Below are 18,806 nucleotides of genomic sequence, written 5' to 3'. Positions count from 1 at the left end.
AAAATAAAAAGTTAGAGTAATTTACATTTCTGGAATGTGGAAGAACAGTATATGTCCAGTTAATGTGGAATAACAGTATAAGTCCAATTCATCATATCACTTTAAACCACTGGAGATTTGATTCCTTTATCTTAGTTTTAATACAGTAACAGAACCTTAAAGAAAATATTAAGCATTTCTTTCTTTCAATTTCTTTTATTTTTTGCCAACGTAAATCACAGAACAAAAATGCGGACAATACGGTACGAACAATGAACAATACATAGGCCTACTTATAGTACAGAAAATAAACGTCAGTACAAACAATAAACCGTACATACTTAAAATAAACAATACATACAAACAATAAACAGTAATAACGGTAAACAATACATATTTACAATACAGACATACATCATCATCATTCCATGCTATGGTCTTCCTTTTTTTGGTTCTAAATAAAATAAAATAAATACCTATATATTCCTATTATACAACATAAGATAAGGCATACAAGAGAAGCTACAACTACTTTTATGATTAATTTCACACAATATACACAATATATCCCACCTTACCCTGCACATGACCTACACATACCAGGCTACTCTTCACATTCTAATGTCCCATAAAATGCTTGGGCCTCTGCTGGCATGTAGGCTAGCATTTTCATAAGGTCACGGTGCTTCTCCTTCTTGACGGGCAGAGGGTCCTCATAAGCACGAGCATACGTGGTGGAGAACAAGGGAGCTGGAGGTGGTTGATTCTTCCTCTGTCTTCCATCCCTCGTAGAGGCTGTGGCTCCCTTTTGTGTGGACACACCATGGATCAGCAGCTGAAATCATGATTCAACAAGAAATTCAATAAAGATTCTTCCTTCACGCACATATCCCCAACACTGTTAATCTCAGAAAACCAGTTTAGTTTTAGTCTAGTTCTTTAGTTCCTCTAGTTGTTTACCTGTCACTCTCAACCACATCATGGATGTGATTAGGAAGCCAGGTGGACGCTTTAATGTTGCATCAGGGAGCTGCCTGAAGTCCGCACATTTCATCTCAATTACTATAAATGGATGCAGCTGCCTGGCTCCACGGATCATCTCGGCGACATCGCTGGGGGTATGGAGTGTGGACACCTTACGCCTCTTGTCCAGTGTGGCAAATGAACGGTCACAGGGAAGGAAGGAGTGACCAGACACCATGAACTTCTGCTCTATCTGACTGAAGTACCCTCTAGATACAAGCAGGGCCATGAGGTTTAGGACTCGCCAGTTGTTGTTCTGCCCACAGCATCGGTCACTATAGATGATGAGCTTCCGTTCCTTGGACTGGACTAGGGGTGCGAAAGATGTTTCTGCCCACTTCAAAAGACAGCTTGCCACCTCGATGGAACCTCTGTGAGCGATGCCCTCATGCCAGAGGCACATTGTAGGAGGATTGTCAGTGCCCATCTCCTGGATACAGAGGTTGTAGTTGGCCAGCTGCCGTTGATAGTACACATTGGAGTGTGTCAGGTTTGGCGTGAACACTACCCCCTGCATGTCGATACAAATGACATGACAGTCATCATTGGCTTTGGCCCACTCTGTGTCAGCCTGCAACTGGGTGTACGCTTTTTCAGCTTTACGGTGGTGAAGCTCACTCTCGGCTGCGATCTTCAACCTTTCTCCATCTGTTGTAGCAGCTACTAATTTTGAGAACAGGGCGTCACATTTTGCACAAGTATCACTTCTTGGCTGCCCAAAACTGAGGTTTTGCTGCTTGAAGAGGTCCCTATAGAGCCAGAACTTTGCAGTGGATGTTGGATTGTTTTCCTTGTACAGGCGGAACATGCGGAGCAGGTTTAAATCAGGGCTCAGGTACTCCCTCTCCACATCTCCCTTCATCCGTGAGTAGTGGTTCGGTTGGCGTGGGAAGCTCAGGATGTGCTCTCTTATCCCCTCTCTCACTGCAGGATGAATGCTATGAGGCCTAAAAAATAAACAACACAACTCATGAACAAGGGAAATATAATAAACTATGCTGGTCTGTTTTGCACAATTGCATTGTTTCTGTGACAATAAATGTATAATTCTAAACTTTCCTCTAAACTATAGGATTTTGTTTTTCACATATAGTCATTAAAGGGATACTTCAGGATTTAGCATTAAGCTTTGTATCAGTAGAAAACCAGTAGTATTTTCGAATTACCATGCTTTCCTCCCTCATATCCCCCTGAGATGAGAGATTTATGTATTTTTTGTCTGGAAAAAATCCTCCGATGACGCAAAAATTGTCATTGTTTACATGCACACCTTTTGTTTCAATCTAACTGAATTCATTTCGACTGGTGAATCTGAATGTAGTGTTTACATGAATGCTAAACGTGATCGATTGATGTGTGCGTTTTAGCATTGCTAAGAAAATTCCCGCTCCTCCGTGAGAGATAGCCTACGAGACCGGTGCGTCTCACAGCTGAGCACCTTCGGCCCTCAGTCTCGTCCTGCTTGCCACAGTAAACATAATGAATGGCAACTGTAGAACGCAAAAGCCGAATCCTGGACATTTTGGCCGATCTCGAAATCCCGGGCAGACTCGTCATGGAGACTCACTAGTAGCCTAGCCTTGTTGTTTAAACTGCGCTATCTTACCGGTAGGTGTGGCCTCATAGGGCAGCAAAGCAAGTGCATTCTGGGAGTTGTTGTCTTCATCCCCATAAATCAAAAATTCATTTTCTGGCTTTTCTCAGTCTAGAAGGCTCCGAATTCAAAAATAATTTCACATTTCTACAACATAAATGACCCATTTTAAATACACATTAATCTTTCCAGAGCTGAAGTATCCCTTTAAGATCCACATGTTGTAATGATACAAAGAACACATACACAAACATACATTACATTTGCATAGCACTTTACCTCTGATATCGATCTCAAAGTGCAAAAATATGTTTCCTGACTGGGCAACAACAGTGAGCTGAATCCTAACCATTATGGTACGTGCATGCTGGCGTTATAGGGTGGCAAGGCACCCGACGCCCTATAATGCCAGCGTCCAGTGCACCATTAGACCAGGGAATGTTGTAGGGCAACTGATGCTGACATTCGTGCAGCTTTAAAAACTAACAGGACGAGAGCATGAGGTCCTTCAAGATTTTTTTTTTTCTTACCTGTTCTTATGTTTTCCTCTTAAGTCCTCTAATGGAGACCTGACTACCTGCTCTGTTCCCTCAGACTGACTGCCTAACTTTTCTTGAATAACCTTTTCAAAGATAAGTAACTTTAAATAAATATGTTATGGACAATGTATCTAATTAAAATTGTGCATGTAATAAAAAGTTAACAAACGGAAAAAGCTAGGCTAGCCTGTAGGCGACTGTTGGTCAGTTGAAAGACTGACATAAATGTGAGCTTACAAACAGCAAGTCTTTGGCCTCCTTGTTGCACATGGTACTTGAAGGTGTACTTCCTCTTAGTAAGCTCAGTGTCAGGCCCACGTGGTCGTCTGCGACTCACCTTGTGCTAGAAGTAAAAAGACATGAAGTAAAAATACATTTACCATAGCGTAGCAGGCTAGCTGTCGTGTAGAGCTGTCAAGTTAAGTACGTGAGTAGGCTTTGGTTAGGAGAATGAATAAGCCATGTGTGTGCCTTTTAGGGCACCAAAGCGCTGTGGTCTTTAATGCACTTGGTGGCCTACTTGATGCCGATCATCCTTCATCTATCCTCACAAAGTTTAACATTTACAGTGATCAGGCACATGTGCAGTCTTAGTGAATTGAAGGCATACAGTATTCAATTCACTGGTTATTTCATGGGCCTACATTGTAATGCATTTCATACTGTTGACATGATATGGTCACAAATTGCTTAAGTTAGCCTACCTGCTCCAAACCAGAGAGAATGATAGCCTGCTGCCTCTCATAAGAGACAGCATAAAACTCTGTGAAGAGCTGGAGTTTTCTTTGGTCTGTTAGGCTTGAACACTGCCTGGGACACGTCTCCTTGCACACCTTTCCCTTAACAGAAACAAAGTCACATTTTTTTTTAAGCTATAAAACACTAGAGCTATTAGCAGCTATTAAGGTTACTAGCTAGAATATATAACAGCTTACACAATCAATGCATTTTTTGTATTATTACCTTTTTTTAATTAATTTGTATTATTTATTAAATAACAAGTAACAAACATAGCATAGCATACAATATTACAAAACAAAGTGTTGCATTAAATGGTAACAGGGGATCCAAAAATTATATCAAAATATTTTAAACACGTCAATGATTTTTTCTTTTTTATAATATTTTTTTTACCAATTTCAGTGAAGACATAAAGCAATCAAATTCTACTCTAAACATATTAAAGATTGGGAATTAATTTGCATATGTTTGTTTATGTATATAAAATTCTGCCAGCAGTACGTATAACACAATCAATGAATGGTAATTATAACATGAGCCTACGTGACGCATTTTTCCAATTTCCTCGTTTTTGCTCTCCTCTCCGGTTCACATATGGTTTCCCAGCATCCCTCAAAGACTTCCTTGCTCTGTCCTTCCATTCACTCATGTTCGCTCTCCTTTTTTTGCCGAGGTTTTGCCTATTAATGTCCGCAGCGGACATGAAAACAACTGGCGTCTCCATTTTTCGTTAGTGGACATAAACGGTTTTTCCGCGTGAGACTATTTTAAAATTTTAAATACAGAGTTTTGGTCACGCGAACACCCCGCCAAAGTAATTCTGTATACAAAGTGACACACATACATTCAAGTCACATGGTTATCTCAATTTTAGTTTTTTTGGACTTATACGGTTGTTCGTCGCATGAACACAATTCAAGTGCAATTTTTCTTTGTAAAAACTAAAGTATACATTTTATCATACATATTTCAAAGTTAAGGATTCATTACTTTGAATATAGCCTAGGCTACATTGGAACAAACACATAATAACATATTATTTGATTACTTTATTTTTGACAAAACATACTATATTTAACATATGAGCAAAAATTGGCAAACAAAAGCTTATTTGAGGTGGCAAATATTTTATAGTAAAAATGTATAATCTATCCAAAACTAGTCAACGAAATGTTGTCTTTCATATGTCTGTAACATAGGTCTTTCGTTTATATAAGAAATATAAATGTTAATTTGCAGTTTAATACGTTGCTTATACAAATACATTTTATTTCAACATATTTCAGTCGATTTTTACTCATCTCAGTATAGCAATATAGTTTGCTAAAAGCGGATCATTCATTCACACACAGAAATGCGATTCAAATTTAAACCGTCTTTTTGCGAGTTGTGGTAAACAGCGCGCATCTCTGCCGTTCATTCATTCACACACATAAACGCGATTCACTTGAGAATGAAAAAAACTTACTACAGTATTCTCAGGATCCGTTGCTCCTCGAAATACCAGCACTTCTGAGGTACATTTTCCATTATTATTATTATTATTACGATATTATTACGTATTATTCCTCACAGCGCCGCGAGACGGTGTAAACAAGTACAATGATCTGAATAAATTTGATGCGTTTTCTCGAGCTGATATGGGGGCGTTCACAGTTTGCATGGATGCCTCAGTCATTTGCGTTTGAATAGTGCGCGCTCTCCGTGGGCGGGGTCACATTAAAAATTATTAGCTGAGATGAGAATGACTGACATCTCGCTCTTTTCATACAGATTACATAAACTGAGAATATTTGTTTTTTATAAAAATTACTTCATTTAAAAGAAGAGAATTCAAGCTTCATGCCTGTGTGTCTGTATGCCTGTTTGACTGAGTATTCGCTGAGTTATTGTTCATTTTCGGACGTGTTTCAGAATTGACTTCACTGACAGAGAGAAAGCAGAACTCACATCATGTTTATTTTTCTTTATTTGGCAAAAAGCACAACACTTTGTTTTTATTGTGAGTATACACAAAAATAATACACACTTAACAGGATCGATTGATGTATGAAACTGGTTTGCAAGATCAAAGTCAACAGAGTATTTGGAGTCTCGTTTGAACTGATAAGAAAAAAACCGAGCAAATCACGCCGGCGTGATTGCCGACCTCAGAGGGTTAACAGGTCATTGAAGGAGGCTATAGTTCCTACCTGCCTAAAGACTGCTACCATCATTCCTGTTCCAAAACAGACAACTGTTGCATGCCCGAACGACTATAGACCAATAGCATTAACACCAGTCATAATGAAATGTTTTGAGAGATTGGTACTGAACAGCATCAAGGCCTTCATTCCTGATAATCTGGACCAACACCAATTTGCCTACAGAGCCAACAGATGCACCGATGATGCCATCTCACTTGCACTTCACACTGCCCTCACTCACCTGGAGAACCCCAACACATATGTCAGGATGCTTTTTGTTGACTTTAGTTCAGCTTTTAACACCATCAACTCCAGCAAGCTAGTCAACAAACTGCTGTTGCTTGGCCTGGACTCTCACCTCTGTAAGTGGATTAAGAACTTTCTCACTGACAGACCCCAGCATGTCAGACTTGGAAATATTACCTCCTCCACCGCCATCCTCAACACTGGCACTCCCCAGGGTTGTGTTCTTAGTCCGCTCCTTTACTCGCTATTCACCTATGACTGTTTTCCCATTCATGACTCAAACTCTATTTTCAAATTTGCAGATGACACAGCTGTGGTGGGGCTGGTAACCAACAATGAGGAGACCGCCTACAGGGAGGAGGTCCAATCGCTGGTATCATGGTGTAGCAGAAACAATTTAATCCTCAACACAAAGAAAACAAAATAAATCATAATTGATTTTAGGAAATGTAAAAACAACAGACATGACAGTCTTGAGATACATGGAGAGGAGGTGGAACAGGTCCAAAGCTTCAGATATTTAGGGCTGCATCTGGCGGAGGATCTGACCTGGGGAGTGAACACCAAAGAGCTATGGAAAAAAGCTCCGCAGAGACTATTTTTCCTACGAACCCTAAGACGTACTGGGCTCCCGCAGACACTCCTCATGAACTTTTACAGGTGCACAATAGAGAGTGTGCTGGCATACAGCTGTACAGTGTGGTTTTCCAGCTGCACTACTGAGGGAAAAAAAGACCTGCAGCGGGTAATTAAAACTGCCCAGAGAATCATTGGTGCACCTCTTCCAAGCCTTGAGGACATCTATTCCTGTAGGCTGCAGAGAAGAGCAGCAAGCATCAGGGCGGATCCTACACACCCTGGCTATACCCTGTCTGACACCCTACCCTCAGGCCGGCTCAGGGTCATGAGGGCACGGACAAACCGCATGAGAAACAGTTTTTTTTTTCCAAGGGCCATAAATGAGCTGCTGAAAGGCTGAAAGGTTGGAAGACTAATTAAATCTGGACTTGAATCATACTGTGTGTTTTTAAATGTATTGTTTTTTTTATTCTTGTTTTAAATATTTTTTTTTATTCTATTACTATATATTTATTTATTAACTGTTGTTGACAGTGTCACTTTTTATCCCCTAGGCTGCTAACTGAGTGATTGATGTCATCTTAATTTTGTTGTGTAGAGATATGCAATGACAATAAAACTATCAAATCAAATCAAATCATCCTGATCGTTTTCAATACTCGCAATTCCAACTCCTGACTCGCTACAGTGGTTTTGACGAAGCAAGATGATTTTTATACTGCCAAGGGCGTGGTAGCTCATACCAAGGGCGTGGTGAGCTGGAACCTGCTTACGTCACGTGCCACTACTTACGTCACGTACCACCGCAAACATCCAATAGGAAAATTCAACTGCAGTAGCCACCATTCAACCTGAAGAGGGCAGCACTCAGACGTTTTTACACCATATATTGTAGAATTAAAACACTGTATACCCAAATGTAAAAAAAGTTACTCGAATCAATGAACAGCACTAATAAAGCTCCATTCTTACAGATCATTAACTAAAAAAAGTTGGTTTAGGGTTTAGTTACCCTTTAAACCTAGGATATTTCCCATGAACTTGTTTATTGTAAATGGTAAATGGACTGCATTTATATAGCGCTTTCACAGACCTATGGCCACCAAAGCGCTTTACATTGCCTCACATTCACCCATTCACTCACTCATTCATACACCGATGGCGGTGTCAGCCATGCAAGGCGCCATCCAGCTCGTCGGGAGCAGCTGGGGTTAGGTGTCTTGTTCATGGACACCTCGACACTTGGTCAAGTGGAACCGGGGATTGAGCCACCAACCTTTAGGTTTGTAGACAACCTACATGAACCACTGAGCCACATGCTGCATGTTAGCATTGTGGTCATGCTAACATGCAGTCTCTTCACCTCTGTTGCAAAGATTAAAGGAAATTAGAAGTTGTGTAAAATATTGTATGCCAGGACGACTAGGACAAGTGACTTGCAGCTTTACCAAAAAACAATTAAATAAACAGATTTTTACATGAATGACTCAAAGGCAGCACAAATTAGACACCTGAAATGGACAAGTTGCTAACATTTTCCTACCAAGACTGACCGAATCACCTTTCAATAGGCCTGATTCAAAAATCTCTATAACAGAGGTGATATGAGATTAAACCATACTTACTACTCTCTTCTTCACTCGTCTCTGCACTCAGATTTCAGTTTTTCTTCTATAGCAGCTGGTCTGAAAGACAACAAATATTAATATAAATAAAAGAGAGAGAGATATATATATAGTATATACACACATATAAGGCAGGAATATTATGATGAATGTTTCTTTTTAAGAATGATAGTACACTGAGTACAATGTACTTGGTGGGTAATATAATCAAAACCCTTTTTGCTCAGCAGTTTCAAATGTATGCTCTCTTATAAGTATCCCTTTTAACAATGTTATCGTTGTACTTATTTGTAATTAGAAATATATATTAGAAAGTAATCAAAAAGGCAATAAGGTTGTCAAGCTTGAACAAATATAAACACCAATCAACACACACTACCATAATTGGCTGGTCAGCTCAAGACAAAGTAACTTTATGTACATAACATGTTTTTTTCAAACTTTTCAAAGATCATTTACATCATAACAATGAAGCCAAATTGTTCAGGAAATCAGAAATAAATACACAGCTTAATTTTGCATAATAATGTTAATGTAATGTTGTACATGTTATAATGACTAATTCTGTTTTTTGCAGATGCATTGGACAATGTTTTATAGTTGTTTTAAGACAGACAAATGTCTCCACATAGATTTTAAACAGATTTATCAAAGACTTTAGACTTTGACTATATACCCAGTGCTGAAGTTGCTAGAAATCAGTGTCAGCATCATATTACAGCGGTTAACCCTCTGGAGTCTGAGCTGTTTTCTGGGCCCTGGAGGTGTTCTGACATGCTCTGACATTTGTGCTTTTTTCAGTTATTTATAAACATGTTAATGGCAAAGGTGTAAATTCACTCTATATAGCACAAACAGGGCTACCAAAATATCTGATCAACATGCATGTATATGTTTGAATTTTTAAGAGAATAATGTTTATGCGTGGTTATTGGAAAAAATAAAAATGAAAGTTGCAGAAATAAGGCCACAAAACACATACTAAATATGTGGCAATAAGACTTTTGACTAATGGATGTCGTCGCCTATAGTTTTTTCTTCAAAATTATGTGAAAATAGTCTTGCTTTATCGTTCACATAAAACCATACATTGATTTAAATTGATGTAAAACAGGTTTTGCTTGGAAAGCCAATATGCGAGGGGGGCGTGAACGAGGAGTGGTTTACACCTTAGAATACAATGTCCCACCCACTCTGCATAATAATTAGCCATTCATTCAGGTGTGAAACTGACTGAGCCACAATGCAAGGACAAAATATATATTTAGAAGAAGACTTATATTGACCATTTAAGATTTTGCTTACATCTATCTTGTAAATATGTTTTGCTATTTTATTAAAAAGGTTACAATTACAACAATAATTACAATTTCAACAATATTTCAAGTGTACTCTTTCTTTGTAAAAAAAAAATATTATAGGCCTACATTTTATCTATGTATTCATTAGTTTGAATATAGCCAACATTGGAACAGCTAACATCTTAGTTGATGACTTTATTTTTGACAAAAATAGTATTTTATATATAGAAATTGCTAAACAAAAGCTTATTTGACGAGGCAGTATATTCTACAGTAAAAACTGTACCCAAATCTACTAAACAAAATGTTGTCTTTCATATTTCGCCTGACTGTAACGTTGTTTTCATGAAATATTAGGGCATATTGTTAATTTGCAGTTTAATACATTGCTTATACAAATAGCCTACATTTTATTTCAACATATATCAGTCGATTTTTACTCATCTCAGTATAGCAATACAGTTTGCTAAAACATCATCATTCATTCACACACGCGATTTAAATTTAAACTGTCTTTGCCAGCTGTGGTAAACAGCGCGCATCTCTGCCGTTCATTCATAAACAGAAACCCACGTGAAGAAATTCACGTGAGAAGGAAAAAACTTACTAGTATTCCTCAGCTCACTCCTCCATATACCCGCACTTCTGAGGGACATTATTATTCCTCACAGCGCTGCAAGACGGTGTAAACAAGTTGTAGCGACTGGGCTATTTGAATCATTCGTTCGTTTGATTCTGAATTAACAAATTCAGACTCTGTGCTTTCTAAGCACATTTATTCTGAAACCCAAAGCCTTTTTACACTCTGAACTGAGATATGTAAATCAAGACTCTCGACAATCCAAATTACCATCATGACTCCAACATGGCTGGGTTTAGAATGTTTTCGGACACTTTATGGCACCTGGGAGCAGACCAGATGGCCCGAGAGACAATCATATACATCTTCCTGAAGCTTTGCAAAGCTTCAGAAGAATTCCAAACCCCCCTTCTCTTCACACCCCCACACACACACCTTTGGTATTAGAACTTAGAAATACCTCTTTTGATATATGTACAATTCCTGTATGCATGTTTTATTAAGTTGTTTGATCACATAATATGATTTTCTAGTGTCTAGCTCTGAAATGTATTGTTGAAGAATATCTTTCCAGTGGAATCGCATTCCGTAACCCGACTCCTCTTTCTAGAGGAGAACACTTTACGACCCTGCACAAGCTGCAGCCAAAGCTTCTCTGCAAGAGATAACGGGAAGCGCAACGTGACAGACATTCCAACACACACATTAACGCACCCACATACACGAACTTTGGACATTAAACTTAGAATATAAGCATCTAATTTTTCATATACTCCTGAGTGTTTTCCTAGGTTATATTCACTTCGTTTATGACGTTTATTTGAATGAACAAACCTTAAATGTGTGTAATTATGCATATCTTATGTAACTTGGTGTTCCTACAATCTTCCTATGACAAGTTTCATATCTCTGTAATCCTCGCAATCTAACAGAGTCGAATTTCGATAGCAGAATGCAGTAATGTACATTGTTTGACACATTTCGTATTTCTGGAGCCGAAAGGCTCAAGTCAAACTTCACTGTAATTCGAGCCAAGAGGCTGTTCCCAACAAACACAGGAATCTTCCCGCTCGAAAAATCTCGACAGATGATTTGCCCTTCCCGTAAAATGGGGCGGGGACGGGATTCCCTCAAAAGACGGAACTTGCCTGTTTCTCTCTCTCTCCCCTTCGGAAACTCGGAGCACTTTTACGAACCCTCTTCGTCAGCGAGAAGATCCATATGGCTCCCTTTTTGGGAGCATTCTCCGTTTTCCTTTCTCTTTAAGTCTTTTCTTTATTTTCGTCTTCGGACTCTCCCTACGTTCAGCGAAACAAACGTAGCCGGCAACCTCAACTTTAAAGAGACTTGAACATCCCGCGGCCGCGCTCACCGAAGCAAGCCCTGCTTTCTTAAAGAGACACACGCACGACTCTGCGTTCTTCAGCAACAAAGAGAACCATTTTGCAAGATAAGTTTATTGAACGTTTAATGTGATTTGATTCCTTGCTGTCTCTCAAGGTTACATTGCCTGTGATTTTGCCATGCTGAGATCATTTCGGTGATCTCTCTCATCCTGAACTTTAGTTTCACTTTCTCCCTTTCATTCTCTCCCTCTCTCATCTGTTATTCGTTTAGTCTTGTATTTTGTTTACGTGTCCTGTACATACATATTTACTCGTGTAAATTGTAGTATTTTGTATTCCTTAGTTCAATGTATTAGTCCAATTATTAAAATTCCATATATACTTGATTGATCCTGTCTATAATTCTCACATTACGAGTCCCTTAAATGTTTGATCTAGCTACAGGCTTTACAATTTGATTATGGTTTAGTAACCTAAATTTTATAAGGACAAAAGGAATGGTTTCATGGCCAGAAGCTATTCCTTTTTGAAATTATAAGAAGTGATAACTTTATTGAGAAAGTTGGTAAGTTAATCTTATGGTCGTTTGCGGGACAAACAACGGTTCGATAATTACATTAATTTTCCATTAAGGGTTATCTCATAATCGATCTGAAATAGGATTATTGATATATGAATGATGAATTATAATTCGTTGTGATTGATTATTCATATATACAAATCGATCTATTTTCAACTTCGAATAAATTAATGTAACTGTAAGATGCAAAATATTAATCATAGTCATGATTAATTATTAAAATTCCCTATAGATCATTTGAGCTATTTGTTAATGTACAACCCAGTGTTGCTACAAAGTAATGATCTGAATAAACTTGAGTTTTCTCGAGCTGTATGGGGGCGTTCACAGGATTGCGCTTGGATTGCCTCAGCTATTTGCGTTTGAATAGCGCACGCTCTCCGTGGGTGGAGTCACATTACATTTGAATTAGCTCTAATGAGATCGACTGGAATCGCTCTCTTTTAATACAGATTTCACAAGATGGGAATATTTGTTTTTTATATAAATTACTTCATTTAAAAGAAGAGAATTCAAGCTTCATGCCTGTGTGTCTGTATGCCTGTTTGACTGAGTATTCGCTGAGCTACAGTTCATTTTTGGACTACACTGGCAGAGAGAAGGCAGAACTCGCTTCGTGTTTATTTTTCTTTATTTGGCAAAAAGCACAACACTTTGTTTTTATTGTGAGTATACACAAAAATAATACACATTTAACAGAATCGATTGATGTATGAAACTCCTATGGAAAATCAAAGTCAACAGAGTATTTATGAGTTTCTTTTACACTGCTAAAAAAAAGCGAGCTGGTATCGCCGGCGATACCGTCGACCTCAGGGGGTTAACATCAGTATTCCATGTGTAAGTCATATTAGCAAATGCATAGCAGACCTATCCACCTAGGAAAAAAACTAAACAGTGAGCTATTTATTTATGCAAACAGCAACTAAAACTCACCAGTAACCTCTGAGGGCAGTATCTTCAACTCTTCGAGTCTGCTTTGACTTCGACTTGAAAAGCTTGGCTCTGATTGGTCAAATTGAATGTAGCTGAACTGAAAAAGACGTGCTGTTACACTTTGTCAAAAATACGACTGGCACAGACAAGTAGCGTTAATGTAATACAAATCTTACCTAGAATCACAATATAATGAGGTTCCAAATGTCACATGCCATGCAAACTTGAAAAAGCTGGGTAAAATTAAAAACAACACTACGTTTAAATAGCCGCATATCATTTATCTGCTCCCTGTTAACTGGCCGAGCTTTAGACTGGGCTACTGCAGTATGGGAGGGAGGTAGCATAGCATTCCCCTCATACGCCAACTTTCTTAAGCAATTTTGAGAAGTATTTGAACACACTGCTGGTGGCAAGGAGGCAGGTGAACAACTGCTTGCGCTCCGTCAAGGGAAAGACACGGCAGCTGACTACTCTCTCACTTTCCGCACACTCGCAGCCCAGACCGGTTGGGGTAACGGTCCATTGAAGCTGCTAAATCGTAAGGGCTTATCGATTGAGCTTCAAACTGAACTGGCTTGTCGCAATGAAGGAAGGACGCTGGAACAATTTATCGATCTAGCCATCTGCCTCGATAATCTACTGTGCTCACGACGTCCTTCACGACACTCTCCCATTCAAACGTCTGCCTTCGCTTTCGCTCCAGAACCTGAACCTATGCAAGTAGGAGTCACTCATTTATCTACGGAGGAGAGGGAACGCAGAATGCGAAACCACCTCTGCCTATACTGCGGGTTATCTGGTCACCTACGAGCCAACTGTCCCACTCGACCACCCACCAAAGATACTACGGTGGTGAGTTCTTCTTCTAATAGTTTAAATGTACCCATCTCTCTAACTAATATGAATGTCATGGTTGAGACGATGGCTTTAATCGACTTTGGGGCAGCGGGAAACTTCATTGATATCAACTTTGCTAATTTTCACAAACTTCCTCTCCTACCATGTGGATCTCGGTTGGCAGTGGCAGCGCTAGACGGGCGCCCTTTGGGCACAGGACTGGTCAAGTGCACTACCCAAGACCTCATTCTAAAGGTTGGATCCTTCCACACCGAACTCATTCGTCTCTTCGCCATTGACTCACCACAAAACCCGGTAATTCTCGGCTTACCCTGGCTGGAGAGACACAACCCTCGTATTTCCTGGACCACTAAACAGATTTAACAATGGTCAGAACCCTGTCAAAAAGAATGCCTGCAGTTCCAACTTCATGTCACAACCCCAGAATCTCCTTTGTCATCAGAAACCTCTGTCATACCAGACCTTCCAGCAGAATATCAAGCTCTCTCTGAGGCGTTCAGCAAATCAAGGGCCTCTCAACTGCCACCACATCGATCCAGTAATTGCGCCGTCGATTTGCTTCCTGGAGCTATGCCGACGAGAGGCAGAGTAATTCCCCTATCACAACCTGAGTCTGAAGCAATGAAAGCATACATCGAGGAGGAGCTGGCCAAGGGCTTCATTAGACCCTCCACCTCTCCTGCATCAGCCGGGTTCTTCTTTGTCAAGAAGAAGGACGGGGGTCTACGACCATGCATTGAATACCGAAGTCTCAACGATATCACAGTTAAATTCCGTTACCCACTGCCTCTGGTCCCAGCTGCCCTGGAACTACTTCGTACTGCCAAGTACTTTACCAAACTCGACCTTCGCAGCGCCTATAATCTAATTTGCATCCGGGACGGAGACGAGTGGAAGACGGCTTTCTCTCAACGACCACTGGGCACTATGAATATCTCGTTATGCCGTTCGGCCTCTCCAATAGTCCATCCGTCTTTCAAGCCTACATCAATGATGTGTTCCGGGACATGCTCAATCGCTGGGTTATAGTCTACATCGATGACATACTAATTTAATCAGACTCTCTGGAAACACACATTCAACACGTCCGGGCAGTTCTAAATCGTCTAATTGAACATCAACTGTATGCCAAGAAAGAGAAGTGTGAGTTCCATCAAACACGAGTGTCATTCCTGGGTTACATCATCAGCGCCGACGGGGTCGCTATGGACAATAACAAGGTTCAATCAGTGCTGAACTGGCCTCAACCCACAACCGTGAAAGAGCTGCAACGATTCCTGGGCTTTGCCAATTTCTACAGGCGGTTCATATGTAACTTCAGCACCATAGCGGCTCCGCTCACTTCGTTGCTCAGGGGAGGGAGACAGCGCTTAAACTGGTCACCGTCAGCTCAGAACGCTTTCCAACAACTCAAGGATCGCTTCACCACTGCTCCTATCCTTCATCACCCAGACCCAGATTAAGAATTCATAGTCGAAGTTGACGCTTCCAACACTGGCATTGGAGCTATCCTATCTCAACGTCAGGGCAGTCCTCCCAAGCTATTCCCATGTGCTTATTATTCATGCAAATTGAATTCCACCAAGAGCAACTATGACGTTGGAGACCAGGAGTTGCTGGCGATGAAGGCAGCCTTTGAGGAATGGCGAATGGCCTCATGATTTTTGCCAACGGGTCTTACACCTGGTACACGACTCCCCCAGCTCTGGTCACCCTGGGATTACGGCATCACTTCAGCTGGTGTCTGAACGCTTCTGGTGGCCATAGCTACAGGCTGACACCATCGCATTCGTCCAACAATGTTCAACTTGCAATATGTCCAAATCATCTCACCAACGCCCTGCTGGGTTGTTACAGCCTCTGCCCGTTCCTCAGCGCCCATGGTCTCATATTGCCATTGACTTTGTTACTGACCTCCCCAACTCCAGGAATTGCACGACCATTCTGACCGTGATCGACCGATTCTCCAAGGCTTGCCGACTCATACCCTTACCCAAACTACCCACAGCCTTCGAGACTGCAGAGGTGCTCTTAGAACAGGTCTTTCGATTCTAATGACTCCCCGAAGACATTGTTTCAGACCGGGGTCCGCAATTCACGTCACGAGTCTGGAAATCCTTCTGTCAACAACTCAACATCAACGTCAGTCTCACCTCAGCTTACCATCCACAATCCAATGGCCACGTGGAGAGACTCAATCAAGAGATAACCCGATTTCTAAGATCCTACTGCCATCAAAACCAGAACGATTGGAGTCAGTTCCTGATATGGGCCGAGTACGCCCAGAATTCGCTCCGCAAACCTTCAACCAATCTCACCACATTCCAGTGTGTTCTCGGCTTCCAACCGCCCCTGTTTCCCTGGTCAGGAGAACCCTCTGAACTCCCTGCGGTCAATGACTGGCTAATCAGGAATGAGAATACTTGGAATGCTGCTCATGTACATCTACAACGAGCTGTACGATGAACTAGGGAACAAGCCGACTGTCGAAGAAGGGGGAGACCTGAATATACACCTGGACAATGGGTCTGGCTCTCCACTAGAGACTTACGACTCTGACTGCCAAGCAAGAAATTAAGTCCCAGGTACGTGGGTCCATTTGAAATACTCAGAAAAATCACTCCAGTTTCATATTGTTTAGCTTTACCTGCCAATTATCGTATCTCACCCACCTTTCATGTCTCCCTGCTTAAGCCCGCCGGTGGTCCCAGAGGAGAGAGGGACCAGGAGGTCGCTGATGAGAGAACCCCTCCCATCATTGTGGACGGGGAGGAGTCTTACCAGGTCAGAGAGATTCTGGATTCTCGACGCCGTGGACGAGTGTTGCAGTTTCTGATCGATTGGGAAGGATATGGCCCAGAGGAAAGATCCTGGGTCAATGCCCATGACATCTTGGATCCCACACTTACCACTGAATTTCACCAAACTCATCCAGACAGACCTGCACCACGTGCTCGTGGACGACCTCAGCGTCGAAATGCCCCTCGCGTCCGGAGCCGCTCGCAGGGGAGGGGCTCTGTCATGAATCAGACCTCTGTGGCTCTCTCTGATGGCCACCGGAGGGCACCCTCACCTGAGTATTGACTTTTCCAGACTCCATTTCCCATGCACCAAATACAGAGACTAATCACCTGCACAGGTGTTTTCCATTATCTGCTCTACTTAAGCAGCATTCACACTCATACTCATTGCGAAGTCTTGTTTTGCCCCGGCAGACATTTCTAAGCGTTTACCTTGATATTCTGTGACCCTTCTGTGTATGATCTTGGATTGTTAGACTACTGTTGATTCTCTGCCGCCTGCCCTTGTGATCTTGCTCTCTGGAACGTTGACTGATTTGCTGCCACACCCCCTTGTGATCTTCTTAAACTTGTCTGTCTGTGTATTTAAGCCCAGTGTTTAGTTCAGTCTTTGTCAGTACTTATCGTTGCACTATGGTGGTTCCGTTCCTGAGTCTGAGTCTGTGTTTGTATTTGTGAAGTTTTGAGTTTATTTAATAAAAGACTGCTGCACTTTGCTTCCTCCTCTGCTTCAACCTAAATGTAACAGTTCATTCATCAACTAAAAATGACTGACTAAAAGATTGATTCTTCAAATTTAAGAATTGATTTCCTTCATAAAAATAAGTGAATAAAAATGAGAAATAGTTGTTTTTACCCAGCCCTATTTTGAATCAATATTCATATGGATCATGCAAAACTAATTCACAGAATGAACACGAACTTTGAAACAAGAAGTTACGGTTTCAGGCAAAGTGGTTTAGTCAATGTCCATGGCTGCATTATAGTCCTACATTGCAGAAAGTTCTTTGTTTTGAGTGTGTCAAAGCATACAAGAAATGACCCTGCCTTTTGCTCTGATGGGTTTAACAATTGGAAACATGCCGTAGAATGCTTTAATCGCCACAAGAGAAGCAAAGCCAATCATCATGCCATTACTGTCAATGCACTGGAGCAAACTCCAGTGCACACACAAATATCCAGTTCAATGGCTAGATTACAGGAGGAGGAAAATCTCGAGCAAATCATGGGCTCTTTGAGATATCTAGCAAGGCAGGGAGTTGCCTTTTGAGGACATGAGTTTAATGAGGGTAATTTTTACCATCTTGTGAAATTTCTTGAAACCAAGGACCCTATTCTATCCTCTTGGTTCAAGCGTTGCCATGATTATATCAGTCCACAGTGCCAAAATGAGTACTTAGCTTTAGTTGCCAACACAATTGTGAGGGAAATTGCCTCAACAATCAGGTCCTTATCTGTGCTTCAGTTTTCAATCATAATGGATGGTACTCCGGATATACAGGGGAAAGAGCAGGTTTCCATATGTCTCAGATATGTGGATCAAGACCTTGTACTGAAGAAAGTCTTTGTGGGATTGTATGAGGTGCTAGGGACAACTGGTGAGCAGATGGCTAAGCTAGCTATTGATATGCTCCTAAGATTGAATATTCCAATCTCCAGCTTGCGAGGTCAGACATACGATGGAGCAGCCAATATGTCAGGGATATTCTCAGGGGCACAAGCAGTGTTGAAGAGAGAACAGCCATTTGCTTTGTATGTGCATTGTGGTGCACATTGTGTGAATCGTATAACATAGAGTGCTTGCTGTGCCTCTACCTTACTACGTGACACATTGCAGTGGGTCCATGACCTTGGAATTCTGAGCAACCAATCAGGGAAATTCAAAGGGG

At 41.0% G+C, this 18,806-nt stretch overlaps 1 protein-coding gene across 2 annotated transcripts in view; it reads right to left on the bottom strand.

Annotated features, from left to right (window-relative positions):
- Nucleotides 1-204: 204 nt before the first annotated feature.
- The window catches only part of LOC311094242 (uncharacterized protein), a 41,274-nt gene continuing 22,672 nt past the window's right edge, over nucleotides 205-18,806 (bottom strand). For both annotated transcript variants that reach the window (XM_084132050.1, XM_084132051.1), the window contains exons 2-6: nucleotides 8,513-8,572; nucleotides 3,840-3,974; nucleotides 3,373-3,478; nucleotides 940-1,949; nucleotides 205-814 (exon numbers count right to left, since the gene is read on the bottom strand). In XM_084132050.1, the coding sequence (XP_083988176.1) occupies nucleotides 693-814; nucleotides 940-1,864 (1,047 nt within the window). In that variant the 5' untranslated portion in view covers nucleotides 1,865-1,949; nucleotides 3,373-3,478; nucleotides 3,840-3,974; nucleotides 8,513-8,572 and the 3' untranslated portion in view covers nucleotides 205-692. The remainder of the gene's footprint in view (nucleotides 815-939; nucleotides 1,950-3,372; nucleotides 3,479-3,839; nucleotides 3,975-8,512; nucleotides 8,573-18,806) is intronic.

This window comes from Abramis brama, assembly GCF_963993115.1.
Source record: "Abramis brama genome assembly, chromosome: 12".
NCBI classification, from domain to species: domain Eukaryota; kingdom Metazoa; phylum Chordata; class Actinopteri; order Cypriniformes; family Leuciscidae; genus Abramis; species Abramis brama.
The sequence above is the reverse complement of the archived record's forward strand: the minus strand, read 5'-3'. Positions and strand labels throughout refer to the sequence as shown.